This window comes from Hylobates moloch, unplaced genomic scaffold, assembly GCF_009828535.3.
Source record: "Hylobates moloch isolate HMO894 unplaced genomic scaffold, HMol_V3 SCAFFOLD_7, whole genome shotgun sequence".
NCBI classification, from domain to species: Eukaryota; Metazoa; Chordata; class Mammalia; order Primates; family Hylobatidae; genus Hylobates; species Hylobates moloch.
In genome coordinates this window covers 20,842,267-20,860,131 of record NW_026652282.1, presented here as the reverse complement: position 1 = coordinate 20,860,131, position 17,865 = coordinate 20,842,267, and the positions used below count along the sequence as shown (strand labels likewise).

The 17,865-nt window shown below is 42.0% G+C and overlaps 1 protein-coding gene across 1 annotated transcript; it reads left to right on the top strand.

The window, feature by feature from the left end:
• The first annotated feature begins 1,542 nt into the window (after positions 1-1,542).
• On the top strand, positions 1,543-3,636 carry KLHL15 (kelch like family member 15). Its single transcript, XM_032756692.2, has one exon. The coding sequence runs from the start codon at positions 1,733-1,735 to the stop codon at positions 2,738-2,740; it is 1,008 nt and encodes a 335-aa protein (XP_032612583.1). The 5' UTR covers positions 1,543-1,732; the 3' UTR covers positions 2,741-3,636.
• Positions 3,637-17,865: the final 14,229 nt, after the last annotated feature.

Below are 17,865 nucleotides of genomic sequence, written 5' to 3'. Positions count from 1 at the left end.
TTGGCTTCATACCTAATTGTCACCTGACTCATTTACCTGTTGGTAAATTTGTATTTGTTTCCACTTTCCCAAATACATTCTAGGTTCTTTAAGGAAACGGATCACATCTTAAACTTATTTTTGTTTCTCCCTATAGCACTTAGGACAATACTTAAAAGTGTTTATTTATTTTTATTTTATTAATTTTTATAGAGATGAGGTCTTGCTTTGTTGCCCAGGCTGATCTCAAGTGATCCTCCCACCTTGGCCTCCCAAAGTGCTCAGACGACAGGCATGAGCCACTGCACCTGGCCAAAAATGCTTTATAAAATCTTGGGTAGTCATCATAATTAGGTAGCTCCAGCTCCAGAAGCAAAAAGGAAAATGTTTGCCAGGTACAGTGACTCACACCTGTCATTCCAGCAGCTCAGGAGGCTGAGGCAGGAGGATCGCTTGAGGCCAGGAGTTCAAGACCAGCCTGGGCAACAGAGCAAGACCCCATCTCTAAAATATATAGTAATAGGCCGGGCGCGGTGGCTCACGCTTGTAATCCCAGCACTTTGGGAGGCCGAGGCAGGTGGATCACGAGGTCAGGAGATCGAGACCACGGTGAAACCCCGTCTCTACTAAAAATACAAAAAATTAGCCGGGCGTGGTGGCGGGCGCCTGTAGTCCCAGCTACTCGGAGAGGCTGAGGCAGGAGAATGGCGTGAACCCGGGAGGCGGAGCTTGCAGTGAGCCGAGATTGCACCACCGCACTCCAACCTGGGCGTCAGAGCGAGACTCCGTCTCAAAAAAAAAAAAAAAAATATATATATATATATATATATATATATATATAGTAATAATAATTTTAAAATAAAATTTTAAAAATTAAAGGAAAAAGTTTGACCTGATATGTACTGAATTCTTACAGGAGTTGATATCAGACCAAGTCTTTATGTCAAAACGCCGAAATTTTACATGTATTTAAATTTTCACTAGCTTAACTCCCCAAATGATTCAGTCACAGCTTTATGGTGTTACTTGTGGTTAAGAAAACTGTGGATATGGTTTCCTCTACTGTGAAGCCCTGTACTTGTCCTCATACCTGCTACTTGTAGCCCAGGGCTTCACATAATAGGTGCCTAATTGTTTGTTTACTCTTAAAAGCTTGGGAATGTACATAGATCGTTATAAATTAAGAAAACATAGGAGGCCCAGTGCAGTGGCTCACGCCTGTAATCCCAGCACTTTGGGAGGCTGAGGCGGGTGGATCACAAGGTCAGGAGTTCAAGACCAGCCTGGTCAAGATGATGAAACCTCATCTGTACTAAAAATAAAAAAATTAGCTGGGTGTGGTGGCAGGGCGCCTCAGGAGGCTGAGGCAGAGAAGTGTTTGAACCTGGGAGGTGGAGCTTGCAGTGAGCCCAGTTCGTGCAACTGCACTCCAGCTGGGCAACAGAGCAAGACTGTCTCAAAAAAAAAAAAAAAAAAAAAAAAAAAAATTTTTTTTTAAAAGCTTTGTAGAACACAAAAGAAAGTAGGTGATCTTAGCGGGAAAAGCAGTTTTAGTAAAGTGAGCCTAAGATGATCGTATTAGTCAGCTTTGATAATTCCTTTGCAGCTGATGCTTTTTCCTTTGGTTAAATTCTTTTTCTTGTGTTCTTAGGTTAAGACATCAGAATTTTATAGATACTCCCGACAGCTCCGTTACGAAGTTGACCAAGCATTGAATTACTTTCAGAATGTTCACCAGCAGCCTTTGTTGGATATGAAGTCAAGCCGCATCCGTTCTGCAAAACCGCAAACTACAGTATTTCGAGGAATGATTGGACATAGCATGGTTAACAGTAAAATACTTCTCTTAAAAAAACCAAGAGTCTGGTGGGAGCTAGAAGGCCCACAAGTACCTCTGCGACCTGACTGCCTTGCTATCGTCAATAATTTTGTGTTCCTGTTAGGCGGGGAAGAGCTGGGCCCGGATGGTGAATTCCATGCTTCTTCCAAAGTATTCAGGTATGACCCGAGACAGAACTCCTGGTTGCAGATGGCAGATATGTCTGTACCACGCTCTGAATTTGCTGTAGGTGTTATTGGGAAGTTTATTTACGCCGTAGCAGGCAGAACCAGAGATGAGACCTTCTATTCAACTGAGAGATATGACATCACCAATGATAAATGGGAATTTGTGGATCCTTATCCAGTTAACAAATATGGACATGAGGGGACAGTGCTCAATAACAAATTGTTTATCACCGGTGGAATCACCTCATCTTCCACCTCCAAGCAAGTGTGCGTGTTTGACCCTAGCAAAGAAGGGACCATAGAACAGCGGACCAGGAGAACTCAAGTGGTTACCAACTGTTGGGAGAATAAGAGCAAGATGAATTATGCGAGATGCTTTCACAAGATGATTTCTTACAATGGCAAGCTTTATGTCTTCGGTGGCGTCTGTGTGATCTTGAGGGCCTCTTTCGAATCTCAGGGATGCCCTTCTACAGAAGTATACAACCCAGAGACTGATCAGTGGACCATCTTGGCATCCATGCCGATTGGTAGAAGTGGCCATGGTGTGACTGTGCTGGACAAACAAATAATGGTTCTTGGAGGCCTTTGTTATAATGGTCATTACAGCGATTCCATTCTCACTTTTGATCCGGATGAAAACAAGTGGAAGGAAGATGAGTACCCTCGGATGCCCTGCAAGCTGGATGGTTTACAAGTATGCAACCTGCATTTTCCGGACTATGTACTGGATGAGGTCAGGCGTTGCAACTAATGACATCCTTCTCCCTAAAAAAAGAGGCAAACAAAGTATTTGTTTGTGCAAAGTAGTTAATTAAAACATATAAAGAAAAACCTCACCAGTTTTACTATCAAAGCCATTGGTCTAACATTGTAAGAATTTTTCATTCTGTGCTAGCATCCTTTTTTTCTTTTCAGTGGCCTCAAACTCATGCAATAAGTTAATTCTAAGTGCTAGCTCTTGAAACTACTTCCAGAAGCAGTTGAATAGAATGCTCCACTTATCTGGGAAATTGATTTTCTGCTTTAAACATTTCTTTCAGATGTTAGCGTAGGAGTCATGCGTCTTCTAAGACCAGACCCGATAAGTGTCACTGGATGTGATTTCAGTCTCTGTCTCTATCTGAAACCTTTTTGAAGATTTATTTCAGTGTATTTCAGTCTGTTATACTTTTTAGTTTTATTATTTAAAAGTTTAAAACTCTTGACCTTTTTGCATGGCTTTTTGCTGAAAATGCAAAAATATAAATTTTCTACAAAGTTAACTTTTTATATTCAAAACACTATTTCTAAGCTGCCTTCTCTTATCCGCATTGTGTTAGTGAAAGCATATTCATACTCGCATACAACCTATAAATACACAAGGCACATCCCTTTTATGCGTGGTTAGGATTCTATATTTTTAAGCTAGTGCACTTGCACACACAGTTCGCCATACTTGTTGAATTTTAGATGTAATGTCTTTTCACATATTAACATTTTTAGAAAGTTAAAATAACTGGAGTCCTCATTTGCTATCAAAGTAGCCTATCTTCAGTCCATACTGATTCAGTAATATTTGAACTCCTTGTATTTCTGAAACATGTATGGTCATGAAAACTAACATTTTATATTTTATTTTCAAAAGTAAATGTTAGTGTTCTTTGTGGATGTATGTTTTTTCTTTTTGAAAATGTTTTTCTTTGCAGTCTGTTGAACGTTGCCCTGTTTTTAGTGAGAATCGGAGTGGTATATGACAAGTTCTGGCCCTGCAGCATGTAAGCACTTTTAAAGAGCATTTAGGTAATACCAGACTCCTAAATCAAGGCCCCTTAAAAGTAAGTGCAACTCCCATTTTTTACATTCAGTAAGGCTGCTGCATTTGTTATTGAATGGAAGGTAGAAACTCTTAGAAAATTTGAGCTCAGTTTTGACTTAGAGGTAAGAAATAGAATTATAATTATAATGTTACTGGTTTTATCTACTTGTTTATTTTGTACAAAATACCCAGCGATATTAGGGATGTAAGCCCTCAGTTTTTGTTTTATTTACTGAAAGCTATTAGCATGAAGGATAGTAACCACAAAGTTCAGAATGGATCAAGAATAGCTGTTTAAAAGCATTTATAGTAAGTGTTTTAGGATTAGCTGCACCTTTCAACTCTAAATGCAGAGGAAAAGACATAGTTGACAAAGTTAAGCAAGAATAACCTGGGAGTGGATCACTGAAATTGATGCCATTTGCGCACGAGTAGTCTATATCTGATACAGACTAGATCTATACTGGCAAAACTTGCCAGATCTTAGAATATTGGTGCAATATTGCAATGCCTTCTATATGGCTGCTGATGTATAAATTTTCTAGTTTCACTTTGTTTGTTTGGTGTTTTTTGTTTGTTTGTTTGCTGCTGCCACCATTGAACATAAAATGGAAGTGTGAAGTCATGGAAATGTGAAGACTGGTTTTTGGGGGATTTTTGGGCAGTTATTAGACATACTATGAGATTAAACCTGATATTCAAACTCCAAAATTGGAGGCATTTGGGTTTAAGAAACAGGTACATAAGTAGCTTTTGAAAAAACCATTGGCATTGATTTCAGAAATCAATAATAATCTTATTTTATATACGAGACTTAAATTTTCATTAACTAGTCCTGTCATTTACTTACAGTTTCCAAACATGAAATTAGGTATCTTGTTTCCCATGGTAATATGGGTAAAAGGCTTTTTCTACATTAAAAAAAATGTATTTTATTTTTGAAAGCTAGGAATAAGTTAGCCATTTAATTTTTTTTCTACATTAGTTTAGTGGCTTTGTATGTGTGCTATGTTGCTTTAAAGAAAATAACGTCTTCATTATTTTCCTCATTGATGTCTTTTGCTAGAAAAGACCAAGAAAGAGCCATCAGGCCAGTTATCCACATCTAAGGCTTTACACTATAGTGGTGGTTCTCTTTAATTGCTTAGATATGACTTCATGACCCTAGTTAGGGTGACATCTGGGCAAACATTTGAGTATTCTTGGTCTTCCATTTTAAGGACAGAGGCCAAGATCAAAGTTCATGTTTTGTAAAATTCGTAAAATCTTAACTTGAACTAACTCTGGGTTCAGCTTTACGTAAGTCACGTCGGACCTGATGTTAGCTGTAATCAGTTTTGAGCTTTAAGGATAGTTGCTGTTGCTTGGGTTCTGAATGTATGAGAAAACTCCCTGTTTATATGTAGTTCTAATTTAGGTTATTTTAAATCCATGATTAACTTACATTCCCTTTTAAAATTATGGTTTAATTGCTGCAAGAGATTTATTTTTGTTATACTAAACTATGGAAAAGTTTTTCATAGCATTTTTTTCAAGTTTATTTTTCGTGTGCTTCATTTGGAGTTTTTGTTTATATACATTGCGCTCAAAAAAGTAGTTTTTTGAAAAATTCAGTAGGATTTGAATCTATACAGTTTAACTGTTATGACCTTTATGCGTGTTGTTTTCACTTGATATCTTAAATGCCAGAGTTCACAAAAATAGCTGATCTTCATTAATTACTTCTTAATTAGAACCATTTGTTCTCTTCCGTGTCTTTGACCTAAGTTTTGATTTTAAAGAAATTCCTTGCACTACAGCCTTTTCTTAAAATGCAAGATTCTTACTTTGAAGGTTTTGTGTTGGAAGAAATGCTACTGGTTTTTAAAAAGCAAAGCTTAACTAATAGAATTATTAGCTTTTCTTGAGACAGCTTTCTGTGTCCTCATTACTCTGCTCTGTGTGAGTGTTACTAGAATTTGTGAAATACTGACTGAGCCCTTCACTTATCTTTTCTAAAGCAGCACCTTTGGACACCTCATTCTGGGAAGCCTGCTCGAGTCATAGTAAAGGACACACGCTTTATGTGGGGAAAAGTGGTAAAAATGGAGTTTTGTCTTAATTACATGAAACTAAGCTTTAAAATATTTTATAACAGATTATTTGAGCTGCATAATCTAAACATGTCAAACGTTCAGTGGGACTATTTTTATATATGTATATGTGGGTGTAGGTCATAACATTTCAGTTTATAATATAAATTGTTATTTCAGTTTATAAGCTATCTCTCAGAGGAGACTAGCTCTTTTGAGAATTCATAATTTAAAGTTTTAGACTGAAGTAAAATGCAACATAGATAATAGTGTAAATCAGATATAATTGAGGGCTATATGGCAGTAAAACTGCTAGTGCCAGTTTTCTTGTTTGCCTGTTATACATTTTTGATTTTTGTTTTGTATTCTGAACATTTTGAGAGATCATATGTTTGTTCAATTACATTTAGAGTTGGTTTGGGAATAAATATCTTCTAAAAAGAGATTTATCTTAAAAATGGAAGTCCTAAAAATTAGTTTATCCAGAGTTTATAAAGTCAAATATTCACTAGGCATAGACTGGAATAGATAAATTCATGGAAATCATATCCTTTCACTACACCGTATAACTTCAATATTACACAAGTAACATTGAGGAGAATGCCATCAGCTTTGTTCTCCCTTAAATTCTTAGGTTTTCTTTTTACATTTTGGGAACAACTGCATTTAAAATGTTATTAATCAGTATATAGTAAGGTTTAGGTGTTTGCTTTCTGAAGGAATGGTCCAGTGAGGTGATTGGGAGTGGTTATTTTCTACCTAACTTGTATATGCCCTATACCTCTTGGGCATACTTTGTCTATAGAAAAATATTTTGACCTTTAGGTACATTTTGGGCCAGTAGTCAAATAATCCTAGGGCCGATATAAAAATCTTAGAATAATTTAAGGTTTGCCTTTTATACCTGTTTTGAAAGCCTTTACATTTTTGTCAGGTAATTTTTCCCAAGCCGTGGATATAATCTATTCAAACATGTTTATGCTATCCATTCTGTTTTTAAATTGAAAAAAATGTTAAAAGTGTTTATGAAGAAAAGTTTAAATAAAATATTTTTAATCTTTAAAATATACTTCTTTATCTCTGATTATTTGCTGTTTTTTAATATATAATCCATCACTTTCAAAGTCACTAATGACTTGATTAGCAGAATACATTTTGTTTTCCTTCAACATGCCAAGGAAGTGCCATGAAAATGTGATTTCTGCCAGTGCTTTCAGCCGCAGATTCAAATGAGAGCATTAGAGTGAAATTATTTATACTCTTATATGCAATGGAAATTTTATAATGAAGCCAAGTAATTAAAGTTCTACTAACACAGAGTTTTGCAGTCTTGGAAAATGAAAATATAGAACTGAGAAAAAGCATTTACAAGCCTCAAGCCTTAGTTTGGTGATTTTTAGATTTCCTTAAGCATTTTTGATTCATTGGTCTTCCAGGCATTTCTGAAATTCAGAACTAGGTGGAGGCCTTGGGCACATCAGCACATGTGTGCCATCTTTCAAATGGACACCTAAGAAAGAAACCTCAACAGGATTCCCAAGCACCTAGATCCTTGCCTCAGGCAACCTTTCCAGCCTCTTTCTCCCCACCACTTCCTACACTCCATTCTGTTGTGATACATGTGTTCCTTTCCAGCCTAAAATTACTTGCCTTTCTTTCCCCTGCCCTGCTTGTTAAAATCCACTTATTTTTGCAAAGTCCAACTCAAATGTTTCCCTCCCCTCCTGAAAGCTGCATTAGCTCTTCCGTTGAATTAATTGCCTCTTCTACACTTAACACACTTAAAGTTTCTATTTAACTTCATTTTGCATAATAATTGGGCATGATTCTTTCTCCACAACTAGATCGTAGTCTCCTTGGGTGAAAAGATTTTTCATTCTTTGTACCCTCATATCTAACATTTGTACATAGTAGGCACTGAGCTAAATGTTTATTGCAGCATATGACAAATTCCATATGTAACAGACAAATGGTATAGGTATTCAGATGAGAGATTACAATGCCCTGGGGTTTTGTCTCTGCTTGCGTCTCAGTCTACGCACTCCGTACTATCTCATCCATGCCTATACCTATGGCTTCATCTACAACTGTTACTCTCTTTTTTTTTTTTTTTTGAGACAGAGCCTTGCTCTGTCGCCCAGGCTGGAATGCAGTGGTGCAGTCTCGGCTCACTGCAACCTCCACCTGGGTTCAAGTGATTCTCCTGCTTCAGCATCCCAAGTAGCTGGGATTACAGGTGCATGCGCCACCATGCCCAGCTAATTTTGTATTTTTAGTAGAGACGGGATTTCACCATTTTGGACAGGTTGGTCTCGAACTCCTGACCTCAGATGATCCACTCGTTTGGCCTCCCAACGTGTTGGGATTACAGGTGTGAGCCACTGCACCCGGCCTACAACTTTTATTCTGATACCCATCATATCTGTATTTCTCAACGCAGAGTTCCATCCATCTCCTGAACATCTCTCACGTGTTGTATTGGAATCTCAAACTGAACAAGTGCAAATCAGAATACATTGTCTACTCGCCCAAAACATGCCCCTTATCTTCTCTGTATTATCTGGCTTTACCATTGCCTACGATTGTTCATGTATAACCTCGGAATGTCTCTGTCCCACTTAACCACAACATCTTAGTTCATCCAGTTCTAGCACTTGAAACTCTCAACTGCCCTCTCCTTTCCATCCATACTGTCCTAGTTCAGACCCTTGTCCTTCTTGCTGGCCTTCTGGAGCTTTCTGATCATCTACCTCCATCATCCACTTTTTTTTTTTTTTGAGACAGAATTGAGATTCTGTCCCCCAGGCTGGAGTGCAGTGGTGCAGTCTCAGCTCACTGAAACCTCTGTCTCCCAGGTTCAAGCGATTCTCTTGCCTCAGCCTCCCAAGTAGCTGGTCTGACACTCCCGGCTAGTTTTTGTGTTTTTAGTAGAGATGGGGTTTCACCATGTTGGCCAGGCTGGTCTCAAACTCCTGACCTCAAGTGATCTACCCACCTCGGCAGCCTTTTACTGATCTCCCTTCACCCTGAGACTAAGATCCAAATTCCCTAGCGTGCGTGCCACACAAGGCCCTTCATGCATTGGTCTCTGTACCTGTTCAGTCTGTTTTACATTCTATCCTCTAGCTATGCAAGCTAATTGGAGTTCCTGAATAGACTGTTTTCTTAAGCCTCTCTGCCTTTGCACACATGCTTCCCCTCTTCCATTCCTGCCTAACCCTTTCTTGGCCTTCAAGAAGCAGCCTGGGCATCATGCCATCTGTTTTTTTTCTTTTTAACCCCTTGGGCCATGTTAACATTGTCCCCTTGGTCTTACCATGATACTTGTGGATACCTAGACCCCAATCTCCCCTAACACGTGATTCAAACTCTTCTCCATCCCACCCTTAACCGTACTCCTTGAGGGCAAATACTGTGCTTTTATTTTCCAAGAGTCTGACTTAATGTCTGGTACATGGTAAGTCCCCCTTAAAAGAGAACCCAGAAACTTGGAATGTTGCCAATGAAATGCTCTGGGTGAGGGGGTACCTGTATGAGAGAGCTTGATTGTCTGCCAAAGTTGACCTCCCAGAGGAATTTCCCTCTATTTCCACTACCACCACTCCTGTGTCTAGAAGGGTAATGCATACAGCTCTCACAACTGTCAACAAATACTTCTTCCCTGAACATCTCACTATTTGTGATCCAGACTGAAAATATCAAGACAGACCAAAGGGTGTTTTTGCAGAACATTAATCCCATGAAATGCTCTGTTGGAAGTGTTCAGTGGTCACAGTAATCTTGGGAAACACTACACTTCTCTTCCTGGAGAATCTCAACCAACATTAGCCTATTAAAGGCTCCCAGAAGTCCTGCTGTTAACTCATTTTGATTTTGTTTAGCTCAGTATAAACCAAACATTTCACTGTTTGTAAACCAGTCAAAGAGCTGAGCTCTTTTTCATGGAGTATATGTGATCCGTGAATGCTCTTGAAAAAGCCTCGCTAAGGGTTAACTGAAAGAAAACAATGCAGGTGCTCGGGAGGCTGAGGCAGGAGGATAGTTTGAGGCTGCAGTAAGCTATGATCACGCACTCCAGCCCAGGTGACAGTGAGATCCCGTCTCTGAAAAGAGAAAAAAAAAAAAAAAATCTCAAGACTACTAATTCAGGTTCTCTGTTCTACAAAACAGGACTTCTCCTGCAGGTCCAGTTAGTTTCTAGGCTGAAGTTAACATTTTGCCAAGATGACATTACCTTAGGGATTTTACTTAGCAAGGAAGGTCCCACTTTATCCTAAGAGTAGGATGAATTTGTTTAATGTTTTTTTCTTTTGAGAGAGTCACCCAGGCTGGAGTGCAGTGGTGCAATCTCAGCTCACTGCAACCTCCACCTCCTGGGTTCAAGCAATTCTTGTGCCTCAGCCTCCCAAGTAGCTGGAATTACAGGCACCCACCACCACGCCTGGCTAATTTTTGTATTCTTTTTTTTTTTTTTTTTTTTTTTTTTTTTTTGAGGCGGAGTCTCACTCTGTCGCCCAGGCTGGAGTGCAGTGGCGCGATCTCGGCTCACTGCAAGCTCTGCCTCCTGGGTTCACGCCATTCTCCTGCCTCAGCCTCTCCGAGTAGCTGGGACTACAGGCGCCCGCCACCACGCCCGGCTAATTTTTTGTATTTTTAGTAGAGACGGGGTTTCACTGTGGTCTCGATCTCCTGACCTCGTGATCCGCCCGCCTCGGCCTCCCAAAGTGCTGGGATTACAAGCGTGAGCCACCGCGCCCGGCCTTTTGTATTCTTAAGTAGAGAGGATTTCACCACTTTGGCCAGGCTGGCCTTAAACTGACCTCAAGTGATTATCCCGCCTCAGCCTCCCAAAGTGCTGGGATTACAGGCATGAGCCACCGCGCCCGGCCAGTATAATTAATTTTTACAACTCGTATGGTTTAAGGAGCAGTGCTTCCAAGAAGGCCAAGTAAGGAGCTCAGCAAATCCTCTCCCTAAAAAGCAATGACAAAACTGAACAAACTTGTCAAAAAAAAAATTAAGACTGGAAGTTGACCAAAGGCATGCAACAAATTGAGGAGTGTTTATTCAAGAAACTCTACTGAACTCCTCTCTAAGAACAGTAGGAGTCTGTGATGTTTTAACCTGGGGCTGCTCCCATCCCAACTCCCTTCTCCCCAGGCTCTGTCACACAAGTTCTACGGCTGTGGGAGGGGGCTGACTTTATTTGGAACAGTGTGGAGAATCCCATATTTCAGTGTGGCCAACATTGCAGCTAGCCTGAGGTCTCAATAGTGATTTGGGCTAGCAATAGAGAGGCAGACAGAGCAGCGAGCAGTTTTACAGGGAGGTCTTGGGAATGTAACAGCAAAATAGACTTGATGAGATCCCACTTATCCCTAGTGGTCCAGAAGCCTGTGCTCATCATGTGCAGGGCCGTGTGCACCCAAGAAGAGACCTAAAAGGGCCCTAACAAGCTACTTGTCCCTGCGTGCATGTGAAGCCTTGCAAACAGAAAATCAAAACTGGAATAAATAGACTTGGAAACTGCTCTGACTTGAATGCATTCCCCAGGTCACACGCATTCATCAGCAGAGGGTGAGAGCTTTACTGGCTCAAGGTGTTTAAACAACTTCTGACCAATCATTGGCTGACCTATGCCGACTCAGAAGTGATCCCTAGGAATCCAGTCTTAAAAACAAGAATTTTGAAAACAGCAGAGACATCAGTGTCTGTACACTGGAGACGGGGGAGAGTGAGTGGGGAATAGACGCCACAGAATTAGTCCAGGCAGATCACTAAACAAACAACAAATCTAAAAATAGCAAACCCCACCACCATCTGGATTGGGAGTGGGTTAATACGGAATCCAGAGTTGCTACAACATATTATCTAAAAGAAACAGGATGTACAAAGAAACAGCAAAGTGTGACCCATACTCAGGAAAATTAAAATTAGGAGTCACCAGAAAACTGCCTCTGAGGGGTCAGTGTTATTGTGATCAGTACAATTATAGTTTTTTATCCTGTATTTTCATATTATATTGGAAACAATTTCATAAGTCATTAAAATTTCTATGAAAATTTTATATATATATATATATATATTTTTTTTTTTTTTTTTTTGAGACAGTCTTGCTCTGTTGCCCAGGCTGCAATGCAGTGGTGCAATCTCGGCTCACTGCAACCTCCACCTCCTGGGTTCAAGCGATTCTCCTGCCTCAGCCTCCAGAGTAGGTGGGACTACAGGCATGTGTCACAATGCCTGGCTAATTTTTATATTTTTAGTAGAGACAGGGTTTCTCCATGTTGGCCAGGCTGGTCTCGAACCCCTGACCTAAGGTGATCCACCCACCTCGGCCTCCCAGAGTGCTGGGATTACAGGCGTGAACCACCATGCTTAACCTGAAAATAATATTTTTAGTGATTACTTAGTGTTCCATAATATGGTTATATCATCATTTATCTAACCATGTCCCTATTGTGAGAAATACTTTTTTTCTTTTTCTTTTTTCTTTTTTTTTTTGAGATGGGCTCTCTCTCTCTCTCGCTCTCTCTGTTGCCCAGGCTGAAGTGCAGTGGCACAATCTTGGCTCAGTGCAACCTCCGCCTCCTGGACTCAAGCAATCCTCCTGTCTCAGCCTCCCGAGTAGCTGGGATTACAGGCTTGTGCCACCACGCCCAGCTAATTTTTGTATTTTTGGTAGAGACAGGGTTTCGCTATGTTGGCTGGGTTGCTCTCGAACTCCTGAGCTTGAGTGATCTGCCCGCCTCGGCCTCCCAAAGTGCTGGGATTACAGGCGTGAGCCACCGTGCCCGGCCAGAGTTGGTAGAATTCGGATTTAAGTGTTTGCACTTAGAAACATGGAGTCACAGTGTAGTGTCCTCAGGCTCCAAACAAGGGGAAGGTCGAAACATCCTGTTCTTGAGTTGCTAGCAGCCAAAAATGAAGAGAATTTGTGCCAGGGGAAATTGCATGGGTAAATGCAGAGTGGAAAAGCATATGGAATGCTTTGGGAATGATGAATTCCTCACTGACAGAGCTATGAGAGCAGATGTCAAGCAAAAACAAAATCATATTCATGAATATTCTGTGGATCTGCAGATTACTTTGTTAAAAGAGGATAAGAAAAAATAGGATTTTACAGCCCCCCATTGAAATGCCTCACAACTTTTCACTAAAATATCCCATGACCTTATAGGAAAAGAATAAAAACCGATTAAAATAGAGATTGACCGAAACATCATATAAAATGGTGAGCTGCCTTGAAAATAATTTTAAGGCCAGCGGGGTTAGACTGAGGGAAGCAGATCCATAGTTCACCTTATGGAATACCCAGGCTTCCCTTCATGAGAGTAACTGGAGAAATACTTTTTTTTTGGCCAGGCACAGTGGCTCACGCCTGTAATCCCAGCACTTTGGGAGGCTGAGGCAGGTGGATCACCTGAGATCAGGAGTTCGAGACCAGCCTGGCCAACATGGCGAAACCCCATCTCTACTAAAAATACAAAAAATTAGCTGGGCATGGTGGTGTGCTTGTAGTCCCAGCTACTCGGGAGGCTGAGGTGGGAAAAATCCCTTGAGCCCAGGAGATCGAGGCTGCAGTAAGCTGAGATGGCACCTCGGCACTCCAGCCTGGGTGACAGAGCAAGACCCTGTCTCAAAAAATCTTGGGGAACCAGGGTGCTATTGAAAACAGAAAATGTGATGAATATGATGGAGAAGAATAAGGCCAAACACAAAGGTCACATGTATTTTTTTTTTTTTTTTTTTTTTGGGAGGAGGGTTTGAAAGAGGCTGGGCAAGGATCAAACTACACGGGTCATGGTCAAGAGACCTTTATTGGAGGTATCGAGCAGAGAAGGAAGAGAGAGAGGAGAAGAGAAGAGAGAGAGGAGAAGAGAAGAGAGAGAGGAGAAGAGAGAGAGCTAGAGTGTGTATTTTATTCTAAGGCAAGTGGGAAGGCATTGAAGGGTTCTAACTAATAGGTGACTAATGCAATTTATACTTTAATTTTATTTATTTATTATTTAATTTATTTATTTAAGTTTTTGAGATGGAGTCTTGCTCTGTTGCCCAGACCGGAGTGCAATGGCACTCCACTGCAATCTCCGCCTCCCGGGTTCAAGCGATTCTCTCTGCCTCAACTCCCCAAGTAGCTGGGATTACAGGTGCCCACCACCACGCCCAGCTAATTTTTAGTATTTTTAGTAGAGACGGGGTTTCGCCATGTTGGCCAGGCTGGTCTCGAACTCCTGATCTCAGGTGATCCACCTGCCTCAGCCTCCCAAAGTGCTGGGATTACAGGCGTGAGCCACCATGCCTGGCTTATTATTACTATTATTATTTTAGACAGGGTCTCACTCTGTCACCCAGGCTGGAGTGCAGTGGTACGATCCTGCCTCACTATAGCCTCGACCTCCTTGGGCTCAGGTGATCTTCCCACCTCACCATCCTGAGTAGCTGGTACTACAGGTTTATACCACCATGCCTGGCTAATTTTTTAAATTTTCTGTAGAGATGGGTATTATCATGTTGCTCAGGCTGGTCTGGAACTCCTGGGCTCAATCGATCCACCCCCCCCCCCCCCCCCCCCCCGCCTCTCTAAGTGCTGAGATTACAGGTGTGAGCCACTAAGCCCAGCTGCAATTTATGTTTTAAAAGGTCATCTGGTCCCTGAAGGGAGGTAAGGATAGAACTGGGAAGCTCACTGAGGGGGTCAGGGCAATGTGAAGGATGATGATGTCTTGGGCAATGGTGGTGGCTGACACTCAAAAAGAAGTGAATGGAGTTAGGACATGTTCTGGAGGTTAACGTGGTGATAGAGTGGATAGGTGATAGGCAGAACGTGGTGATAGAGTGGATATTGGAGGTGCTAGAGAGGAGAGACCCAAAACAACTCCTGGATTTCCAACTTGAGCCCAGGGCATGTGATGATGCTGTTAATTAAAATGGGAAAGATGGGGAGAAGAGCAATTTGGGGAGAAAATAGCAAGAGTATGGGTTTAGGTGTGATATGGTTTGGCTGTGTCCCCACCTAAATCTCATCTTGAATTCCCATGTGTTGTGGGAAGGACCTAGTGGGAGGTAATTGAATCATAGGGACAGGTGTTTCCCATGGGAAATATCTTTCCCATGCTGCTTTTGTGGTAGTAAGTCTCACGAGATCTGATGGTTGTTATAAGGGGGACTTTTTCTGCACAAGCTCTCTCTCTGCCTGCTGCCATTCATGTAAGACGTGACTTGGTCTTCCTTGCCTTCTGCCACGATTGTTAGGCTTCCCCAGCCACGTGGAACTGTAAGTCCAATTAAACCTCTTTCTTTTGTAAATTGCCCAGTCTCAGGTATGTCTTCATCAGCAGTGTGAAAACGGAATAATACAAGGTGCATTAGGCCTCCAATGCTTGTGAGGTGTACAAGAGTGAGGAGGTTGAAAAAGTCCTAGGTCTATAAGTCTGAATGAAGCTCAGAAGAGAGGTCAGAACAGGAGAGACACATTGGACAGTCGCCCACTACTACAGATAGTGCTTCTTTATTTTGGTTTTATGTACTTTTTCCTTATGGAAATAGTCAAACACAAAAGTAAAATAATATAATGATTCTCCATACACCCATCACGGTACAAGCAATATTTTCCCATGAGAATGGTAATGTCTCCTAAAGAGAAGGAGCCAAATCCCACTTATTACTCCAGCCTGAGTTTCCTCATCTGTAAAAGGAATATTCCAATCTACATCGTGGAGTTCTGGTGAGGATAAAGTGAGATTAGCCATGTCAATGACGTACAGTAACCATTGTTAGCTGGTAATATTTTATTATTGTTGGGGGGGCAATATTGATCCAATATGGGAGAAAGAAAATATATCAAGGTTTGTGGGTACAAACAAAATGGGTTAACTTTTTAAACTTGGAGGAAAGTATTTGAATCAGTGACTCTTATAGACAGAAGAACAAAACAGAAGCTGCTAACACAACTATGTCATGTCTTGGCATCCTCGCAAGGGAGAGGCAAGCCAAAGGATCCAGTAACAGAAACCAAGCAGAATTAAGGTTTCAATGAAGTCCGAATTGTGCATACGTGACTACTAGGTGCCCTGGCAACGACGCCCCCGCTTCATGGTAATAACATTAGAGTAAGGGAAAATATCACATGAAAATGAAGTAAATGTCAAAGTGCCCTGGCAACAGAGCTCTCACTTTTTGGTGATAACCTTATATTGTTCTTAAGAATTTCTGAGTTTTGGCAGGGCGCGGTGGCTCACGCCTGTAATTCCAGCACTTTGGGAGGCAGAGGTGGGCGGATCACGAGGTCAGGAGATCGAGACCATCCTGGCTAACACAGTGAAACCCCGTCTCTACTAAAAATACAAAAAAATTTAGCCGGGCGTGGTGGCGGGCGCCTGTAGTCCCAGCTACTCAGAGAGGCTGAGGCAGGAGAATGGCGTGAACCCGGGAGGCGGAGCTTGCAGTGAGCCGAGATCCCACCACTGCACTCCAGCCTGGGCAACAGCAAGACTGTTTCAAAAATAAAAATAAAAATAAAAACATTATATTGAGGGAAAATATCGCATGAAAATGAAATAGGTATTAATAGTAAAGACAGTATTATGTGACCCGATCTGGTGAGGAGTTGGGGGTTTTCACTGTAAAGAATGACTTCGAGAGGCCGGGCGCGGTGGCTCACGCATGTAATCCCAGCACTTTGGGAGGCGAAGGCAGGCAGATCACCTGAGGTCAGGAGTTCAAGACCAGCCTGGCCAACATGGTAAAACCCTGTCTCTACTAAAAATACAAAAACTAGCCGGCCATGGTGGCAGGTGCCTGTAATCCCAGGTACTCAGGAGGCTGAGGCAGAAGAATCGCTTGAACCTGGGAGGCGGAGGTTGCAGTGAGCCGAGATCGCACTACTGCACTCCAGTCTGGGTGACAGAGCAAGACTCCGTCTCACACACAAAAAAAAAAAACCATCATAGGTAGACAAAAAATGGTTTATGAAAAAGGGTTAAACTGAGCCTGCACCCTGGAGCAGAGCTTCGCAAACTTTAATGTGCACACAAATCACCCACGGATGTTGTGGAAATGCTCGTTCTGATTCAGGGGTCCAGGCTAGGGCCTGAGACTGCGTTTCCAACAGGCTCTCAGGTGCGGCCTTTGGAGCTGCTGGGCTGCACAGCAGGGGTCTCTGGGATCCTGCAGAGCTGTTGCGTTTCCCACTGGCTTTGCATAAAGTCTGTGCCACCAAGTCCTATATCGCCCACACCTGCCAGCACCACTGCTAGAAAGACAATGGGGGACCGGGACGGGGCAGAAACCCATTCCCCCAGTGGCCTGTGGAAAGGGGCTGGGGTCGCAGCAGGTGGTGGCTTAAGATTCCTCCCCCGTCCCTTGGGTGGAAGGTTGGGGTGGAACAAGGAGTCAACTGCTCTCATAATTAATACTTTCACCAAGGCCAAGCCCTGAGGAATTCCTACATTCGGAGGTGGAGGAGAGAGAAAATTATGAGAGAGATGACAGATATGGAGAACAGAGAATGCGGCACCAACACACAGATAGTTACCGTTCCTGGCCAAGAGATGCAATCATGAAAGAGTTTTGGAAACAATTTTCCTAAGCTTAAGAAAGATCAGTATCTGCAGACTGAAGGAATTTACCACATTTCAGGAGAATCAGCTATCTACACGTACACACATTTGGCAACAATTTTTTTTTTTTTTGAGCAGAGTCTCGCTCTGTGGCCCAGGCTGGAGTGCACTGGCGCCATCTCGGCTCCCTGCAACCTCCGCCTCCCGGGTTCAAGCAATTCTCCTGCCCCAGCCTCCCAAGTAGCTGGGACTACAGGCACGTGCCACCACGGCTGGCTAACGTTTGTATTTTTAGTAGAGACGGGGTTTCAGCATATTGGCCAGTCTGGATTCGTACTCCTGGCCTCAAGTGATCCTCCTACCTTGGCCTCCCAAAGTGCTGGGATTACAGGCATGAGCCACTGCTCCAGGCCCAACAATTTTTAACTACAAGGAAAAAAACTCCTGC